General features: G+C 40.3%; 1 protein-coding gene across 1 annotated transcript in view; it reads left to right on the top strand.

The window, feature by feature from the left end:
• Nucleotides 1-21,188, top strand: part of necab2 (N-terminal EF-hand calcium binding protein 2) — a 198,025-nt gene that overhangs the window by 102,224 nt on the left and 74,613 nt on the right. Inside the window, exons 6-7 of the mRNA XM_008290582.1 lie at nucleotides 810-946; nucleotides 2,719-2,843. Of these exons, the coding sequence (XP_008288804.1) occupies nucleotides 810-946; nucleotides 2,719-2,843 (262 nt within the window). The remainder of the gene's footprint in view (nucleotides 1-809; nucleotides 947-2,718; nucleotides 2,844-21,188) is intronic.

The raw sequence follows: 21,188 nt of genomic DNA, 5'->3' as shown, positions 1-21,188 counted from the left end.
GTGCAGCATGACAACATTATAAAGCCATAAATTCTGAAAATAAAAGTTGACTTTCTCAGCATATACAGCATTTTCAAAGGTGTTAAGTTGGTTAATTCAGTACCAAACGTCAACCGTTGATTGATTTGGATGAAATCTCACAGATTTGGTCAAGTTTTCCAACGGAGGAGCAATTCACAAATGACTGGACCAACTTTGTTTTCCATCTTTAACCGTTGTTCTTAAAGCTGCTGCTGATTCTTGCTGCTTTTACAGGTTCTGATGAATGTTGTAATTAGGATGCTTGTATTTTAATACAACATACGGTCAACTGATTGTGGGGTTCAGAGGGTCCATCGGTTTAAAAGATGTCCACTGTATTCCAGCCATTTCAATGATTAATCGATTATTTTTTATTGTGGTTGACGTATCAGTGAAGGAAGCTGCTGTGGTTTTGGTTTTAGAAAAGTTAAAATATGGAGCTACCATGAAGACACTGAGGAGAACTCTGCGTCCTATTGGAAGTGCCAGATGGTTTTTTACGGTTTATATCTGACACAAAGTTTCAGGCCAAAAACTTCCTGTTTGTGAACTCAAAACACAAAGTACGAGTCCATTTTTGGCTTGTTTCTGTTCACCTTGAGAAGCACTTCATGCATCAAAAACACGCCAGGAGGGAACTCAGAAAGATCTGTGCTGGTGAGGCTGAAGTGCTGTGATCCGTGAAAGAAACAATGAAGGACAACAAACTTATTCTGACCATTTATGGACATCTTGACATTAAAACTTGCTTTTAGCTTTACATAATAAATGGCATCCTTTTTCCACAGGTTTATGAGAGAGGAACCAACGTGGAGCAGTTTGTGACCCGTTTCCTGCTGAAGGAGTCGGCCAATCAGATCCAGTCTCTCCTGAGCTCCGTGGAGAGCGCCGTGGACGCCATTGATGAGCAGCACAGCCAATCAGGGTGAGCTGACGAGGGCATCGGCGGTTGTTGTGTGTGAAATTAGAAATGTGTTTGTTCATGACTGCGCACACGTGTCTTGGCTTTATGTGCAGAACTCACAGTTGAATGATGAAATGAAATGGAAACCAGGCTGTCTTTCAGGCACAGATCTGCTTTGGTTAAAACATCTGTCGCTCTCTCTCACACAGAAACTGATTTCCATCTCATTTATCACATTTCTATCACTTTAACTTCTCAGTGTCACCAGAAAACATCATTAATGCACGTTTTTGTGTTTGGTGTTCAACCTGCACTTGTCTCTGATGCTGTTGATACTTTTCACTGTAAATTTATTGTGTCTAATCTAATGTAATTATTTTATTATCATTTTATTTTACAGATTTTCCCAGTTTTGTTACATTACATGTAATAACTAGTTAAATCCCAGAGGGAAAAAAATTATTAATTTACACGTTGACTGTAGAAGGACAAAACAAGCCAAAATTGTCGATAACGTCTACATCAAAAATATATTTTTACAAATGAATAGCATGTATGTAACAACTGAAAATTTGCACACAAACTGTTATTTTAAAGATTTTTCCCCGTTTTGTCACATAACACATACCAAAGAGCAAAATCACTGCAAGTCTTTGCAAAACATTTTGTCAAAATAGCAAAAAAATTCAACATTCTCTCACTATAGTTGCCACAAATCAAATTCGATGTTATAGCCCTGGTAAAATGTCAGCTAGAGACTGTATTTTATGTAGGAAATACAAACACACCATGTACAGTCGTGACTTGACATTCTGACCCTTTATGATCCAAACACCTTGCTATCCAACAGGTTTTTTGGAAAAACAAACACAACCCATAAAAATAGCCTTAACATACCAACAGCCTTGGATTCTGACTCCGACATGACATTTTGTGTCACAAATAAGGATAACGGCATATTATCTGACTTAACAATCCAACAAATTTCCTTACCTTTGATGTCCACCAACGTGCACAAGCACAATTAGGCATGACATCCAGCAATGTGTAGTGTTCTAACAATGCAGTAGTTATTATAACAACTATAAACAATAAATATTAACAACAAATGACACTTCAAGCATCAAGTCCTTGTATCTCGACCTCCATCTTGACAATCTGACAGCTTTGCTATCCGACATAAAAGAAGGTTTTACATTTAGTGTCGGATTATCAAGTCACGACTGTATAAACATTTACATGTTGTTTTTGGTCCCTAACAGCACCTTTGTTTGAAAATTTTGCACTTTTTCCCATTTTCACTACCCAATAATTAAACACTGGGCCTCTCCTGGATCCATTCAGTCATTTGGATCTGATGGAAACCATTCCATCTGTGTTCTCATTAAATTTAATGGTTGTGGGAGTTAAATTTCTGGAGATATTGAGCCCATAAAATGGCTTCCAATACAATTTTGTGAGGGTGAAAATGCCAAAAAAAAAAATCAGGTCTGACAACATGACATTCTCAAAATTCAAGCCAAAAATGTTGACACACATTAGTTTTGGGGTCTAAATAAAGATTCTGTAGGTAGATGTATGAGCTAGTGCATAGTTAAACCCCCAAAAATAAGTTAAGCCTCTTGTTTCCACTTGTCGATGTTGTCTTGTATCGCACCTTCATTCCTCTTTTCTGTCCTCTATGATTAAACAAGTTCTCCAAAACCAAACCAAATGATTTTCTCCACTAATTCTCTCTTTTCCTTTTTGTGTCCCTACGCTTCTTCCTCTTTCTTCATCTCACTGTGCTTCAGTCACCTACCTGCCAAGGTGAGCCCACGGATGTCAGAGAGGCGCTCGGTAAACACCGTCCCCGACTATCCTCCGAACAACAGAGTCAGCGCCAGGGAGGCTGTCAGGACCATCAACACTGCTTCAGGTGACGCACGACACACTCACACTTTGATTTTTTGTCCGTCTGTCACACGCTTGTATGATTAGGGTCATATCTATCACCTTCAGCGAGTTTACAACCCTCTGGGTGAGCAGAAGTCAAGTTCTAAGTGCTGCTCAGCAGTTTTATATCTACTGTAAACACTCCTCACGGTATGTGATTTACTCTCCACTGTGAGAACCCCTCAATCAGCCACCTGCACGGGTCCGACGCTGCTTTCTGGTAGCGGGAGAGATAAATACTCCAGGCTTTGGAGAATGTGTGAGAAGGAAAGAGTGGAGGAAAATAGTAGTAGAGAGGTGGATAAATTGTTAGGCACTGATGAAGGAAAACACATCCGACTGATGTTTTTATCCAGAGGCTGGAGTCTACAAGTCAGTTTGGTAATCAGATAATGACTGGAGAGACTGCTCCACCACCATGTGTCACTCCTCCATCTCACCACCCTCGTGTAGTCTGCAACACCTACACACAAACCAACCACTGGTCTCTACTGTATTTACATACTGTGCCTGCTACCCTTTGACCGTCAGCATAAAATGTTGTATTCTATCAATCTGTTGCTGGTTTACCTTCGCAGACTCTTGCTTTGTGTTTGTAAGCCCATCGTATGCTGGAAAACACTCCAATTTCTTCAACCCTGTTCGAGTGTTTGAGTCCAGTCAGCACTGAACAGCTAGAATCTGCTCTGTCGTGTTGTTTCTTGTAGAGTTTTTGTGCATCACAGCAGCTTAAAACAGACTCCAGGTTGATTGATCGGCTGGTTATCTCTCACTTGTTTACCCAGTCGCTCGCTCTCATCCTCCACCAGCTGCTAGTTAACGCTGAACGCTCACCTCAACGCTCGGCAATTTGCACGTCGAAGCGGAGACACTTCAAAGGTTGCAGAGTCACTTAATCGCAAAGTCCGCCGCAGACGAGTCGCACAGAAAACAGTGGAGGCTCAGGTGAGAGTCTCGAAGGGCAGCCAGCTACTTCTCAGATGTTCGTATTGACAAGCTGAAGGTGAAGAGTGCTGTTTCAGGGTCGGTGCGTCGTTTAGCCTCCAGCTGCAGGGTTCGAAAAGCACAAGGTTATTCTTGACAAGTTTAAGTCGAACTGGAAACTACAGACAAACTGTGGAAAACACTGTCAGTGTCAGAGAATGCAGCTGTTCTGCATCCTTAATTTGTTACGCTGTGGATACCAGATGTTGTACAGTAAGAGAGCATAGTGAACATATTTATATCTAAAACACTGAACATATTTAGACAGCAGCACTGACTCCCTGCTACATATGGTGCTGCACATACTAGAGCTGAGTTATATGTTCTTCCACCTGTCACCGAAAGTCTAACAAGTGGTAATTGCCAAAACATTTGTGGAGGTGTTATAAAGAAAAGAAAAACAAAACTTTAACTTTGACGGCTTCATCTGTACTTCTGGCATCTGTGTGTTACTGTAACCAACCATGCTGAAGATTTAAAGTTTTGCAGAGGACTTAGATTGTGCAGCCAGGCAGCCCTGCTTGGTTTTTGCGGTGGATTATTCATTTTAACGATGCATGCATGCAAACAGGGGCTGCAGGGTGGCGCAGTTGGTTAGCACTGTTGCCTCGCACTGTTGGTTCGCGTCCCAGTGGGGGCACCGGAATCTTTCTGCTTGGAGTTTGCATGTTCTCCCCGTGCAGCGTGGGTTCTCTCCGGGTTCTCCAGCTTCCTCCCACACAGTCCAAAAACATGTTGAGGTTAATTGGTGATTCTAAATTGTTAAAGCTCTTCAAGAATGATGACGGTAATGCGATGTACGGATGCAAAAATGTGACGCAGTTTAGTGAAAAAAAATCTTTCCTGCACATAAATGTTCCTTCATGCGGAACAACAACATCTATAGACGTCCTTCTCTGTGGTCACATATGATGGAGTGCTGAGGAGGAAACTTGCACAAACAATAGAGACGCTGTCACAGCCATTATTGATTTATTGAGTGATCGGCAGCGCAGCGATTGAGCCGCTGTGGTTTAATAAACAAAGTGTTCCCCATGGCCCTCACACGGCACCGGTGTGAGTCGACCCGTCTCCTTTCACAGGTCACATCGCTCTCTGATTCGTCATAAATACCGAGGCCGCTTGTGTGTCGGCTGGGACTTCAACATAAAAAAAACAAAATGAAGCTTGTATCAGTTTGTTGCTTCAGCAGGATTTTATGTCTTCACTGATGCAATTAAGTGAAAAGAGAGCCGCTAACAGCTGCGTGCCTTCACCGCTTTTCATTCTCGCTTGTGATTCTGACAGCGAGCTACCAAAGAACAGTTCACAGTTTGTCCTATACCCAGGAGATACATCCTAATACACACTGTGTGGTGACTGGGGAAAAAAACAGGTCTTTTGTTTGCGTGAGACCTGGTATCTCGCTGATACCGCCTGCTCAAAGTGGCTGAAGTACACAAGAATATAAAGGCAGGGAACAGAGAATAGCAGTGAATTTGTGTGTAAAACAGCATTTGTAACAGTGGATCCTAAGCTAATGCACAGTATTTAATGGTTAAAACGTAAACGTGTCTAACGCTGTAAAGGGACAGAGGAGCTGTCAGTGGAAAATCCTTCACTTCCATTATTTTTTGAAGCCGTTCCCTCTTCATACTCTGGGGAATCGCTTGACATTCTGCAAATAGCTCTTATTCACTGTCTGGCAGAGTTAAATGATGGCACTTTTAAGTCTGTTCACTTAGGATTTGCCAAAATCTTTACTTTCATAATATATAATAGAGCAGAAAAGGATTCAGTGCGTCCCAATACATCGTACGCCAAGATTTCCAACTACATCCAGTTGGATTTTGCAGTTTGCAAACCAGCATGTTTTTCTGGCCATTCTTACCTCTGTGCAGGTAATGCTGTCATGGTGTACGTGAAATATTATGTCCTAGTTGTATGAACACACTATCTTGTCAGGGCTGCTGCAGTACATAGTTAAAGTAAAATGTATGTGATTTGTAGCCTTTAAAGCTTGAACCATTAGCCAGTTAGCTTAGCTTAGCATAAGGACTGGACACAGCTACACTGGCTCCGTCCATACTAAAAAAGAAATCACAGTTTAAGTGATGATTCATTGCCAGAAAAATAGTGACAGTTGACATTTTAATTGTCATTTTACGCTACGATTAGTTTTAGATTAGTTGTATTAACACCTTGGGTCGCCACCTTTTAGCTGCAAATCCAACAAAATCATCTTGGATTCCTCCTTTTTCATTAGATATAAAATCAAAATATGCCCACAGTGTTGCTGTGTTTTTTATTATCAACTACTAAATTGATGACTTTAATGTCAGTAGATGCTCCTGGTAAGGCAGTTGGTCGACATTATGAGCTAATATGAGATAAAGAAAAGGTGCCATCAAACAATAGCAGAAGAAGGAGGCACACATGGTAGAAATTGCATGGAAATAATAACAAAAATATGGCATTTATGTTAGTAGAATTGATACTAATTATTCTGCTACTTCTTAATCTTCATCTTAAATCTTGCAGTCAGGCGATAATAAATATGACAAGCCTACGTACAGCACCTCTAAGACAAAATGAACATGTTATATATCATTTTTTGAAATGTGTGCTATGCTTAAATTGAGCATTTCTTGTGTTGTTAACTAGTTTTATTGCATAGAAATCCTTCTCCTGACATTAATTAAACCCCTGAAACTCATCTGTGTTCATCAAAATGTAATATTTCGAAGATTTTTCCATTAAAATAATGCCCGAATGCATGAAAATAGCAGTCATGTAACTGTACACCTTAGTATTCTTCAGTGTGTGCAAATCTAGCATCCTGTACGTCTTTCTCCACCTGCTCGCTGCAGCCCGAGCACACCAGCTCACCCATCAAACACTGTAAAACTACCCTACACTACACAAGTTCTAATATTGGAGTAAGTCAGCCAAACATGTCTGACCTGGAAACTAATTCTGGAATAATGACACAAAAAGCACCAACATTAGTTCCTGAGGTTTGTTACGTATAGAAAACACGTACGAACATGTTTACATTTTCATTTGAGGTGGTCTTTAATGCTCATTTCGTATGAGTTATGCAAGATAAAACATTATTTAGTGGGTTTAAGAGATGCTGGTAGACAGATTTTTATTCTTTCGTTCAGCACCAGGCTTGCTGCTTTCTGTCTTGATGTGAAGCTAACTGGCTGATAGCTTCATCTGTGCTGTATAGATATAAGAGCGAAATAAATGTCAAACTCTCTTTAAATGATAGTAAAATAGTAAAGTTTTGACGCTGCAGTTTCTGGTGCATCTGTTCAGCCACAGTTTGAGCTGTAAAATGTTTCATTTACATCATGACAACACGAGGATTAGAGTCCTCTCTGGCTGCTTTATACCTTCAACTGCTAAATTATTGATTTTACCTTCCCCTGGGTGGAAAAAAAAATACTTTAGGTGAGTTGTATTTCCTTTAAATTGCTCACTCCTGGATACGCGGTCCTTGACCCTGACACACATACAGATGTGTTGATGGAGGTAATATGAGCCAGAGATGACCCAGACTCCTGACAGTGACATACCAGTCCAATAAAGCCGAGTCAGAGTGCTGCTGGGTAATAAAGTGGCCTCTGGTGGGTACAGTATGTGACGACACCGATGCAGCCGAGCTACAAATCCACTTCACCTATTTATATCCAAGTGCAAAAACATACCAAGTGCACTGTAACTTAAACACATCCGTATAAACATAAACCAACATAAACAACTGCAAAAACCTGAAATAAAAAAAATCCTCTGATATAAATTAAAAAAAGATGTGAAAGGACATTATGATCAGAAAGCTCCTTTGGTGAACCATCTTAGTTAATGAACAGAGTCTGCACTAAAAGCAAAAAAATTATAGCATTTTGCCTTATTTCATCTCGTTTTTTTCCTTCTTCCTCTGTTGCTCTCATTGAAAATTGATGTTCAAAGCCCTGTTCAAAGTGCATATTATATATAATTCTGTGGCTCTTTAAAAATAAATGGAAAAAAGAAAAAACACAAAATCATCCGGCAGAAAAACAATCTCAATAAGGAAGGATCTTTGCTTCGCCAAAACAGCGCGGGACACCGAAGACAATCTCGTTTGTCTTCTCAGGCATCAAACCGCAGAAAGACTAGCAGGTAGATGACATTCACAAGTTTCTGTGGCAGTGACGGGAACCGCTCTGATCTGTGGGAATTAAAAAAGTTTCTCGCAGTTCTTCGGTTCCATTCTTGCACAGAAGGAAAAAAATCGATTCATGACTTGTACAGAGGTGACATCTCAAAGTGACTGATGCTGTAGCTCTTCCTCTTTGAGTGTCCAAACATCAGTCGGCTGTTAGGAGACGGTATCCCCGGATATATTTGAGTTACAGCAAAGAGAAAAGGCCACTGCAGACACAGGACTGAGGATATTCAGCTGCAAATTGAACACAGATTTCAGTTTATATTTATCCTTTGTACAGCTGGTCACCTCCTGTGCATCATCTGTTGAGGACTATTTTCATTAAAAATCTCCTTTTTTACCTTGTTGACATGCCCGTATAGTATTTTTATATCCAGAAAGACACATCATGAGCACAAGCAGCAGTATTTCTGCTTTGAAACTGCAGTACGTCATTAACCACTGCAAAAACACAAATTCTAACTTCTGATTTCATCTAAAGCCAAAATGTTTCCGGACATTTTCTGTTTTCTTCCGGTTTTCTTTTGGACAAATTTTTTATTGCAATGTAAAGTTTGGTACCTCAACGGAAACAACACAACATGAAGTAGAGAGAACTCAAAAATGTCTTCTGTGCAGCGTGACACAGCTATAATGCCTTTAGTCATTAAATAAAGGGATTAAAAGTTAAATTTCTGTATTTATTTTACAAAAGTGGAAGGAACCATGAATCAACATGTACAACATTTTCCCAAGTACCTTGTCTCGACATGCTACAGATAATTTGCTACCCACATTTTCAATTTGTGTCATGTGTATTGCAGCTGACTCCCTAATGGGTTCACAGTTACACTGAGGAGCACATCATTTCTTTTCTATTTCTTTTTTTTTTTTAACAGAATTTTTGTTAAAGTAAACAGTTTACAGGAAACGTGTAGAATTAGGTGATTGTGCTGAGATTTAATGATTTTAAGCTTCAATTTGGTTAATTGTCCTGATGGAATGACACATCCCAGATTAGTAGTTCAAGGATCATCTGAAAGGTAAAAATCTGACAATTTTTCTAGTTTTTATCGTTCCAGCGTCTGATAAATGGTGTAATTTTTGCTTATTTTTTTTCTTTTGTAAGACGACATGCATATTAAACCAGCCAGCAGGTTTTAGAGTTCAGAGAATTAACTTTGGTGCACTTTGATGAGTTTTTAGGAATCAATCAATGATTGAACAGGGACTTTAAACTCGTCATTTTGCCTCCAAACCCTCATAGTTGCCAGATTCATCTGAGTCGCTGTGAGGTTCGGTGCCTTTCTTCAGGACATAGCAGCAGCCAGCAAACAGCGTTACAGATGGTGGCTCTCAGGAGGTGGACAAGTTCAACATCAGGCCAAATCACACCATCGCTGTGCAGGGAAAGTGCTCATAAAAGATATCTTGGTCCTCATTTCAGCAAACATTTGCATCTGAGCGACTCATCATCGGGTTTGATTTCAGCCCAAACCGTCGTCACATTAACAGCTATTCAGCAGCAGAGCGGCTGGACGGAGGCAGCAGCTGAAGGAGAAAACGCTGCTTGATTGCAGCATGTCTCAGCTCGTTCCACTCAATGTACAGCCTCCATGTTCTGATAAAGACATTTTCTAATATTGAACCAAATTGGTGGAGCCTGGTTTTCATCTGCAGCCAGTTAGTCAGTTTTACAGTCGGTCAGACTGAACTGTGCAGTCTGCTTCACGAGTAGCCTCATTTTCACATCCTCTAACGCAGCTTTTCATCCAGATGTGGCCTGTTTAATTTCACAAGAAATTAAAGAGATAAAATGTCTGGAGTTGATTCCAAGTGCTGGATGTGGATTTGGTAGCTGTTCATTAGAGATCTTAATGTGTAGTCCAACAAGGAGGCCAACATCAGGATGGAAAACATCTATCAGAGAGATGGAGGAAACCTTTGGATGGTCCTAATCAATAGTTTAAAAAAACAACAACTATGGAACGTACTGGTGAGTTCAGCAACACCAAAAACACAGAAAATGTCTAAAGTGGGTGATTTAAGAATTCTTTTCTGAACATCTAACTACATCCAAAGTTCAACTCCGGCTGGATTTCCGATCACAAGGCCGATAGTTCACTCAAATTCACCTATTGCACAATATTCTTTTGATTCAATTCTCTTCTCTTGGTCTTCAGGGAAAACACATTATTTTACTGCGTAGTATTAAAAAAGACATGTATATCTGTCTGGAATAATGTAGGGAAATTACAATTATATTCATAGAAATTAGTACTTCTACAACAGTACGTACACATTTTATACATTTCTCAATAGTATATGATAAATATGTGCAGAAAGAAGTGTTTTTGTTGTTGTTGTTGTTGTTGAAGCAGAGCTTCCTGTGACCGTGAAGAACAGAGCAGAGATTGTACATCAACACTTTGCAGACTACTCTAGTTCTTTTTCCATATTTATTAGTAACAACCAGGAAATTTGTCCACTTGTCAGACTTGCTTTAGCTTTGCTTTAGTCTTGTTAACACCTGCTTCTATCTTCTTTTCTTTGCCTCCATCCTTCTGGTTGTGTTATGTCCCACAACCTGCAGCTTAAATTTGCATTTGCAAGGTTTGCATTGGGTTTTGCAGCATCCCACTCCCAAAGCAGTCCTCTAGCAGGTGAATTAGTGTTAAAGTCTGCCATCAAGAGACAGATTTACCTCCAGATGAAAACCGCTGTGACACCCGAGAACAGAAAGGACACACTAGACTTTACTAGAAAACAGCTAAAAACACCAGACCAGTTCTGGAACAAGATGGACAGATGGGAGCGAGAAATTTGTACCAGAATGATGAGACGCGTCTGGAAGGGCTCATGATTGAAACCAGACTGCACAACCTGTCAAACATGGTGGAGGCAGTGCTACGCTCTGGGCATCCATGGTAGAACTGGGCGTTTACTGATGATGTGGCTGCTGATAGAAGCAACAGGATGAATTCTGGACAGTACCGAGCTGTAGTTTCTGATTTGATTCAGGCAAATGCTGTAAAAATTATGCTTAGACTGACTTTATTAATCCCAGAGGGAAATTCAGTAATGCAACGGATTAATAATGACCCAAAAGACACAGCGAAAGCCACCAAAGACCTCTTGAAGGCAAAGAAATAAAGTAAATTATGGCAGAATCAGCTGACCTCAACCCAACTGAGCTGCTTTTTGGTCACTGAAGACAGAACTGAGGGCAGATAAACCCATAGACAAGCAGCAGCTGAAGGCAGCTGCAGTGAAGGCCTGGAAGGAAGCTCAGTATTTAGTGATGTCCGTTGGTTTCCGACTTCAGACACTCAACTGCTGCAAAGGATTTGCATGCAATTATTAAAAAATAATTTGTATGTTTATGAATTTTAATAATTAGCTTTCCCAATTACTTTAGAGCCTGTGAGAGCAGAGGGACTATATATCTAAATAAAATGGCTGTAATTCTTAAATGGTTAAAGAATTTTTGTTAAGCTTGTGGAATTAAAGCTCACATCTCTTTGTTTCAAAGCCATTGTGGTGGTGTGCAGATGCAAAATTAAGAAAACCGGGTCACTGTCCAGATAATTATGCATCCAACTGCTGGGTTCTGTTTCATTATTAATATTATGCAAACTGAGAGATGCAACTAAAACATGAGTGTGTTGATCAGCTGAGGTACAACTAAGAATGTGCTTCAATTTTATTTAAAAAAGTCCATCTGAAAAAAAGGAATTTAGGTCAAGGATGTTTTGCTAATTATTTTTAATCTGAGATAATATTGTGGATATATGAAACTTTTATTCACATATTAATACATTCATGCACCACTCAGGTTTTTCCAAAGAAGTAATAAGATAATCACGCTTTAATTTAACCCCTTCTGCCAAATGACAATTTATAATAATAGTAACATAAACCTATGAATTGTTTTAAATGTATTGTAGCTGCAAGTCTGTGGATAAGAGGACACTTAAGTATTTATTAGTTTATTTATCAGCAATTCTAAATTCTTCTGAAGAAATAGTGGATTTCAAAAAAAAAAAAAAAAAACACGTATAAGTAAGCGCCAGTTATTTCTAACAATTTGTGTGTAATAAAACAGCATGAATCGATTTTTACAAAATGCTTTTTAATAAACTGTCATGGGCAAAGTCAGATTTAAAACTGTTTACAAAAGTGCCTAAAAATTCACAAGCAGAAGAAAAATATGTTTCTAAATATATTATAGAATAGAATAGAATAGAATAGAATAGAACAGAATAGAATAGAACAGAAGATGTAAATTCCCATGGTGAGGGATCAGTAAACTTTATTTTAACTTAACTTGATCTTAGCTTATCTTAACACATCTTATCTTAATATACAACAAATACAACTAATAAATACAGGTAGTGCTTCATGCTTCATATAAAAGTGAACTGTTATATTGTCAATCATACGTTGCATCATTTTCACTCCACAGGAGGTGGAATAATTGTGACATACATAGGCATCAATGAGCCGTTTCCCTTTAATATATTAACTTTGATGCATTCTGACTCTAAAACCAGGTAGACATGTAAAACCAGCCTGTTCTTCAGCCTCAGGACTTCCATTTTTCTCTCATCTCAGTCGTCTCCTCCGTCCTCCCACCTCCCTTCTATACTGCAGCCTGTAAAGCAGCACCGACAGCTCCGGTCCTTGATGTCAGCCGCACTTTGTCTCCCGTCAGGACAAGTCGATTGATTAATGACTCCCAAATCCTTTCTCCCCCCTCCTCCGACTTATAGCTACCCGCTGTCTCATGAAGCCGTCTTGAAGTTTTGTTATCGCGTCTTTCATCGCCCATAGCGCCACATATGGGGAGACGTTTTTTTCTGTGAATTGATCTACTGAGCAGAGATGGAGGGGAGAGAAGACAAAGAAAAACAGAGCGAGGAAAAAAAAAAGAATAGCGGGGAAAAAGTATAAGAAGCTAAAAATATCCAACTTTAAGTCGAGCAGCTATATTGTGCGCAACGCTTCAGTGCACCTCAGCTTTAAGTGCACCTGTCACTTTAGTGGAATCAACTGCTGCTTATTATTCAGTTCTTTTTCACACACAGTCCTTTCTATACAGTACGTGTCCCAGCTTGTAGATTATGTGACAGTATATTCTCAAGAGAGACATTTTCTTGTGTGCCTTAATTGAAAGTTCATTAAACCCTGCAGACCTTACAGGCGATCCATGTTGAAGGGAGGTTTTACATTCGATCTGTTCAACTCCGACCTCCGTTTTTCCTCAGAATTAACTGCGTGTGTCATTAAATTATTAGTTTAATCATTACTTTGTATGTTCAGGGCAGGACAGAGCCATTAAAGTTAACCTAAACATTGACAGGATCCAGTTCACCGCCTCAATACAGTAGATAAATAATACACGGTGGATGTGGTAGTTGTAAACTTGAAGCTACCATCCGTTCGTCCATTTTCTTCCGTTTATCCGAGGTTTTGGCCGCAAGAGAAGCAGAATATTCCAAGTGTTCCCGGGCCAGATGAGATATATAATCCCTCCAGTGAGTCCTGGGTTTACCCCCGTCTCCTCCCAGTTGCCCGAAGGAATTCGTCCATGAGGCATCCTGATCAGATGCTGGATCACCTCAACTGGCTCCTTTTGATGCCAAGGAGCACTGACTCCACTCTGAGCTCCCTTAAGATGTCCAAGCTCCTCGTCCTGTTTCTAAGCTGAAACTCATTTCGGCTGTTTGTATCTATGATTTTATCTTCCGGTCACTGCACAGAACTCATGGCAATAGATGAGAGCTTGAACAAAGAGAGTTTTGCCTTCCACCTCAGCTCCCTCTTCACCATGACAGTCCAGTACAGTGCCTACATTACTGCTGGCACTGCTCCAGTCCATCTGTCCGTATCATGCTTTATTCTTTACCGTCACTCGTGAACAAGATCCGGAGAAACTTGAACTCTTTCCTCGCCCAAACCCAGACAGCTTCCAACAGTGAAACATGGCCTCAGACTTGGAGGTGCTGGTTCAAATCCCGGCTGCTTCACACTCAGACTCAACTAAATGCACGCTAAAGGCTGCGTCCTGATGAAACAAACAGAATCGCATCATCTGCAAAAAGACAAGACGCCACCCTGAGGTTCTCAAACTCTCCTCATTGTAGCTTCACCTTGAGATCCTGTTCATGAACATCACCAACAGAACCAATGATGAGGGGCTACCTTGTGGAAGTTCAAGGTTTCTAAGCTACTGTAGTGAATCTTAAATATGTTCTTTGGATGTAGTGCCCCATATAAACGTAGGTTTTGATGCCGGGTGATTTCACCTAAAACCATGAACATTTTCTCATTTCCCTTGGGGAGGTCACTACTTATGACACTAAACATGATTGGTCCTTATAAAAGTAGAGTCTCAAAGCTTATTTGACAAAAATCTGTGCAACTTTCTGCGATTTCTGAAACAAAAATGTGTATTTGACTATATTTTACAACGATTTAATTATGCCTTCTTAAATATGTTTTTGTGTAATTTCTTTTTAAACATTTTTTTAATTTCTTGTATAGTACAATACAACAGACAACAGAAAATGATGGCTCTGGACATTTATTTAACAAATAAATACCAAGAACACTTTACTTTTTACAAAGCTTTGAGTTATTTTGAGTCTTTTCACAGAAACATCTTCACTCTATGTCATTTTTAGTCATGTTAATTGGTTCAAACCGTGTTCACAAATATATGTGAACTTTTGTTCCAACTGTAAATAGACTGAAGTGATTAAATTCAACGTAAGGCCGTTAATTTTTAATTGAACCTTTATTTCTGTGGTCTTTATTAAAATCAGGCCATTACACAAGATCTATATTTACCATGTATCACTGACGCCATATACTGTAGTACCTTATTGTTCTTGGACTCTATATTTTACTAATATTTTCATGCTGTCAAATATACACCAGTAGACTGAGTTAACACCATATTTAATGCATTTATTTGCGCAAATCCAGCTGTGCCAAACATTGTGCAGCTGTAATGGAGAGAAAAGGGAGCAGCCATATGTTTTCCAATCTGCTGAGACAGATGTCTGTACAAACACACTAACTGCTAATTTATACCAGTAAGATATAATAAATTACCGACTGTTTCCGGATAGGAATGTGAATCCTCTCATTAACTGCGTCTGACGTCCTAAACAGCCACTTACATGTAACTTATTCTTATCTGCTGTCAGAGTAGCAGCGGGAGTGCCATCGGCATGAAATATCAAATGTTCTGAACCACTGGGAAGATGCATTTATCCGTGACAGGACGTCTCTGGTGCTGATAAGGCTGGAAATGGGCTTTGAGTGGGTGGAAGTGGACGAGTGGGTCAGGGTGCAGAAGAAAGGCGAGGACCTTTTACGTCTTCTTGGTAATGTGCATAAGTGTTGTCTCGCTGCTCTGTTTGGTGTAATCCAACTCCATTATTATTTTGCATCCTAAACAGCAGCGATCTGGCAGCTTCTTACAGCAAAACACAATCTGCTGCTGTGGAGAAAGAGGTGATCTTACATAAATATAGTTTTAGGGGAAAAAAAAAAAGGTTATTTAGTGTAAACTCAGATTTCAATGAGGGAAGGATTAATACCTCCCTACCCACGCTGTTTGACTGACAACTAATCTGTGAGCAGAACAATGCAGGACTCTCCCAGCAGTAAGTGATTAGTTCCACAACACAATGTTAGCAAACCTTTGTTTGTGTCGCCTTTGTCCTCCGCTGGGCTTTGCTTTCCCTCTCAGCTGTTCCTGGCTTTGAGTCCAGCTTGAATATGTCATTTTATTTCTGTTTTTTTTTTTTTTTTAAATTTGGTTTTGGACATGGCAGCGCATTCAGAATTTATCAGTGTCCAGGGAACCTGCCGAGCTCAAACCTGCCGCCATTCAACATTCAGATAATATTCTACATGCCAAGCAAGTTTACCTTAAATAGCAAGTGAGCTCAAGGATGAACAGGATCTACACATTTCTCGTGGAAAACACGATGAAAAGTAATCACACATGTACGATTCAAGATATGTTGGACTTTATTGACAAGTAGGAGATTCTTAAAGTTACAGGCAACTAATGCAGTGTTACAAATAATGTGGCTGCGATTACACTTTAGTCCGATGTTCTTATTTAGCTAATCCAATGAATGGAGAATTGTCTTATAGTGTAATTGTGTCTTTTGCAGAACAATGGTCAGAAATTACAAACAAAAATAGATCTATTCTGTCAATGGTTGTTGATTTAACACCTAAAAACTGGACTCTGTGTATCAAAGTTAAATATTTAGAAGATTATTTGTAAAACGAACACCTTCAAAATGGTTCAGATGTATCTCTACACTATTGCATCCTTAGAATATGCAGATCTATAAAGTCCCTGCCTCTTTGTACATCCTCCTGCTGTCACCCACCTGCAGCTCAAGCACACCAGCTCACCTACATGTTGGAAAGAGAAACCAACTCTGAAGAAGAAGGGTAATACAGAATGCTAACACCCTGCAAGCTAACAGGATGGGTTCTTCTGGTTCCTTACGGACGAAACCTTAGAGATCCAAATCTGTGTTTTTGAGACTATTATTGATAGGCTGCAAGTGGAAATAAAAAATCAACTATCTTAAGCAGGGCCAAGGTCACCAAACTCAACAGTTTTTCACATTGTGTAGTAGCTTTAGCAAACAGTGTAATGGATTGCTGTGTCTGAGTAGTCCTACGGTTAGGTTTGTAATTTTCTGCAGTTTTATTTGCAGTATTTGCACGTAGCTTTGTTCTGTTAGGTTTTTGTGTTTGCTGAAGATGAAGTGGAGCCACACAACCAACAAGACGTCTTGTTTGTGTACCAGCTCTTCCTCGTTTTTGGGGGATTAATCGCTTAGCCATAGTAAATAGTAAACTAGTTAGCTACAAGCGCCAATGTTTGCGACTTACTCATCATTCACCATGCTGTTGACTGTTTGCTCTGCTCATGAAATGTCTTCAAGCATGTAATACTAAAAAAAAATTATTTTCTACTGAAGGAACTTGTGTCTTCGGGATCTTTATGGGTCTGCTGAGACTTCAGGATGTGTTCATATTTAATGTTGTTGCATTCTGTTCCTCTGGACTCCAGGTCTGTTTGACATTATGTGTAAAACTCGAGTAGATCCAACAGTGGTGGTCATGATCCCTGTTTGGAAAATGAAGGTTCAGAGAGCAGAGGTGCAACTCATCTCAGAGAGCACAGATTATAGTATATTAACAATGTTAACAGTAGAAGCTTTGGCAACGGATAAGCAATCCTTATTAGCAGAAATAACGAGTGGATTAGTCGTGCTGTTAATAACACAAAACCTAGCCGTATCTTACCAACTCTCTTGGCAGAACGGATGACTGATCTGCATCATGGCCATGCAGAAGGGAAAAGGTTCCTAATATTACAGCAGATAAGATGCCAATTAACACTAACAATTAACATTTCCACTTAGCTGTGAAATCAGTGCCAATCAGGGCTGGTTCTTCCGGTCGTGCCAACAAGCATCATCAGACAAAAACTAATTATCTTCTGTCTACAGCTGCTTTTATCTGGATCTAACAGTCGTATTATGCAAATAGTTTTACCTTTACGCTATAGAAATAGCAAAGGTAGGTTTTTATGAAACTTTATTGTTTCTTTTATTATAGTAATTGTGACCAACGCATGTTGTGTAATGAGGCATTTGCACCACAGGCAATGCTACGGTATTGTATTTTCCAATGTTTTTGCTGTTATGTCGAATATACTGGTCTATATTTGGAAACTAGACGAGTAGAATAGACTCGTAATTTGCGGATGTATTTTAAATGTATCCTTTGGGCTAAATTCAGTTATAATATAGGAGCTGAAATCTCTATTTGGCATAGGGACAGCTGCTCTGTGTGATTTTCACAGTTTTTTTTTTTTTAAAAGCTATTTCAACCAGTAAAAAGAGCTGGATTGGTTATAGTCTGAGGTGCTGAGAAGGTGAAATAGTCCTGAGACAGAGGGTTGATAGCTAAAGATTGCTTTCAGACTGTTTTACCCAGGTAAAAACAGCTGTGGCTGTATATAAACTGGGCAGCACAGCTTTAATAAGCAGCACAAGGTCCCACGGGTCCGTTTTTGGCACAACACTGGTATTTCTTGGGTCTACATGGGTCCTTGGGGAGTACAGTTCTGGGTTTGTTTGGGTTCAGGCCTGAATTTTCGGATGAAGAGTCTGTTTGCATACATGCATGTTAAGGAATTGGGGTTTTAGTTGGCGATGTAAACATTATTTGCTGAAAGTAGATGTCCTCTGCAGTTTTTTTGATGTACAAACCAAAACTATCACACCTTCAACACACAACTTCCAGCTTTGGCGATGACCTTCAGTCAGGTCCAAAAAGTTTCTTGGCTATGCAGCTAAAACGGTGGCCTAGCTTCTGTTACTGGCGTAAACTGTGTCCAACCAAAGAAGAACAGAAAAGAACAAGACTGAACAAACATTTGAACCTCATCCGCTCAATTAAAAAGACGGTGTAACAACTGTGGACCATTTTCCATGATTCATGTCGACACATTTTAAATAGTGGCTGACACAGAATGGAAAGTTAAATTAGGTGAAAGTGGAATAACTCAAATCAGGTCTAATTGAGTAGAAAGTCAATAGAGACTCCCCCCCAACCCTTCAACCCGCTGCTAGATTCGAAAGCTGTAATTCTTCACACACTTCTATAATTGACCGGGCCACTTATTTTCTAAGTCCATGGAAATGACCACTGGGCTTTTATCTCCGACTGTCTCCATGGCTACAGACCATGGTTTAGCTGATGAGTGTGTGCATGTGCATGTGTGTGTGTGTTTAGGATGGAGGGAGGTAGCTCCTAATTGACTGGCTGTTAAAGCTTTTAATGAAGAGTGGGCAGCCCACTCTCCAATTAGCTGTGAGGGGGCCATCAGGGGATGAAAAGAGGCCAACAGCTCGGAGGGGGTGGGAAGAAGAAGACGAAGGGATGGATCCGAGGGAGGAAACCGAGGGGCATGAAGGTGATAAGAGGCATTCGACTAAAGTGGGGTAAATGAGAGGGAAAGACGATTTTTCAGTGCTGCCTTACACATTTTTAATTGTCCGAACACTCACGCAAAATCATCAACAAAGGCGGCGAGGGTGAATTTTCCAGTTCTCGGCCGCGCAGGAGCTGATGAACACTTGACATTAGGCCATTGTGGACGCTGTTTTAAATACTCTGCATAATTACAGTAAACACATTAGAGCATCAGAGTGAAGTAAAGAGGCTCTGCACTGTTTATTCTGCATGACCGAACATGTTGGACTGTTGTACGTCACAGAAGAAGAACTCAGCGTAGCAAACCAATGCAGAAAATGAATGCACGCAGAAGAGTATCGTGAACGTAAACCAAAGAGGAGGAGAGCCGGGATCCATGTGAGGCTACAGGCTCACCCCTCCGGACCACCGGTACCATCGCTCCTACTCTCCAATGTCCGCTTCCTCGACAGCAAGCTGGACGAGCTACGTTTGCTGAGAGAAACCCGCAGAGAGTGGAGGGACTGCTGTGAGTTTGCTTTAACAGAAACATGGCTCCATGACAACATCCCAGACGGCCGTACAGCTGGAGGAGATGATGTCGCGCCGGGCGGACAGACAGGCAGACAGCTCTGAGCAGCATCTGCGGCTTCACCATCGTCTCACCATCAAGTGTGTCTTTGTGTCCCTGAAGACCTACCAGGACCTGAAGAGGTTCACCATGTTCAATGGACGCAGCGCCCCCTTCAGGAGACAGCAAGAGTGAACGTTTGGTGTCTTATCCCAGACGTGCATTCTGCAAAACTGACAAATTAAATGATCTGAAGAGACGCTCTCTCATCTTGCCTGTGCTACTGTGTATGTACAGCAAAATGACAATCAACTTGATTTGATTTTTTTTTTTTTTTTGATTTGATGAAATAGCAAAACTAAGACATATAGATACGAGTGGCAAATTAAAGGAAATCCTGACCCCTTGGCTCCTCCAATGAGACGATCCAGTGGCCTTGCTATGGCCCCTTAGAGAGAAGGGTCACTGCAGATCAATACAAAGTTGTACCGAGCGATGAAGCATGTCTATCCCGATGACAGTGCCCCCCATCCATAAAGCCCCAAGGGGTCACTGAATGATTAGTAAGTGTGAAAATGATTTCATGCTATGACCTTCACAGTCACCAGATCGCAGCCCAATTGAAGTAGTATCATCATTAGTATTATCTTATCCCGGGCCCAGGGAAGGCTGTCAGCTGGCCTGAATTGTACTCCTATATGAGACTTATTGTTATCCTTGTGTTAGAGATTTTGCATTCGTCAGTACACAAAGAGGTTTGTATGGTGTAAATTTTTGTCATCTATCCAAGTCCACATGCAGCCCCAACTTGTGTGTTTCGTCACAAAGAATATATACTGTATATATAGATGGATGTACAAAGCAATAATTTCTAAAGTGATCACTGACATGAAAGACTGACTTAGATTTTTTAGAAAGAAGTGGACACACAAGAGTCCACCGTTGTGTTTGCCCATCCAACCACCCTGACCTCCTCTCTGAGTGGACTTTGTGGTTTTAAAACATCATCAGTCTACTTTCTCCATGGCTTCCAATAGTCAACAGTCATATTTCCTACAGTAGAAGGAGTTAACTTCCATGTAAACCATGGACTGTATACAAAGGTGGACATCACCCACAGGTTTCCCAAACAGCATCTTTGAAAGTCAGTTCCAGTTGTCACCATCTCAGCAATGCCTAACTCCTTTTAACTCCCAACTAATCCCAAAATGAGCCAAGCGTTTGACATGATTGGTGCAAAGACGGGTCATGCAAACATCTCTGTGTCATAGACTGTTCTGTGAAGGCACCCACTAGTCAGTCAAAGTGGCCACGCCCTTAATTATGTACAACTTTAAAGCTTAATACATTTTTAAAGGGTGAGTTATATAAAAAATCACTCCCCATACAGTTGTCATGAATTATTCAATTAGCTATAGAGACTTTCTGTTCAGGCTGTATGCATGTTTATTTCTGCTGTAAAGTTGGACATTTTAGCTTTAGGGATTGACTCGCTTTAGGAGTCGACCTCCAGTGGCCATTCAGGAAACTGCACTTTTTGGCCTTTCCGCAATTGTTTCAGTTTTTAGCCC

Source organism: Stegastes partitus, unplaced genomic scaffold, assembly GCF_000690725.1.
Source record: "Stegastes partitus isolate 25-593 unplaced genomic scaffold, Stegastes_partitus-1.0.2 Scaffold685, whole genome shotgun sequence".
Taxonomy (NCBI): Eukaryota; Metazoa; Chordata; class Actinopteri; family Pomacentridae; genus Stegastes; species Stegastes partitus.
Note: the sequence above shows the minus strand (reverse complement) of the source record. Positions and strands in the feature narration are given on the sequence as shown.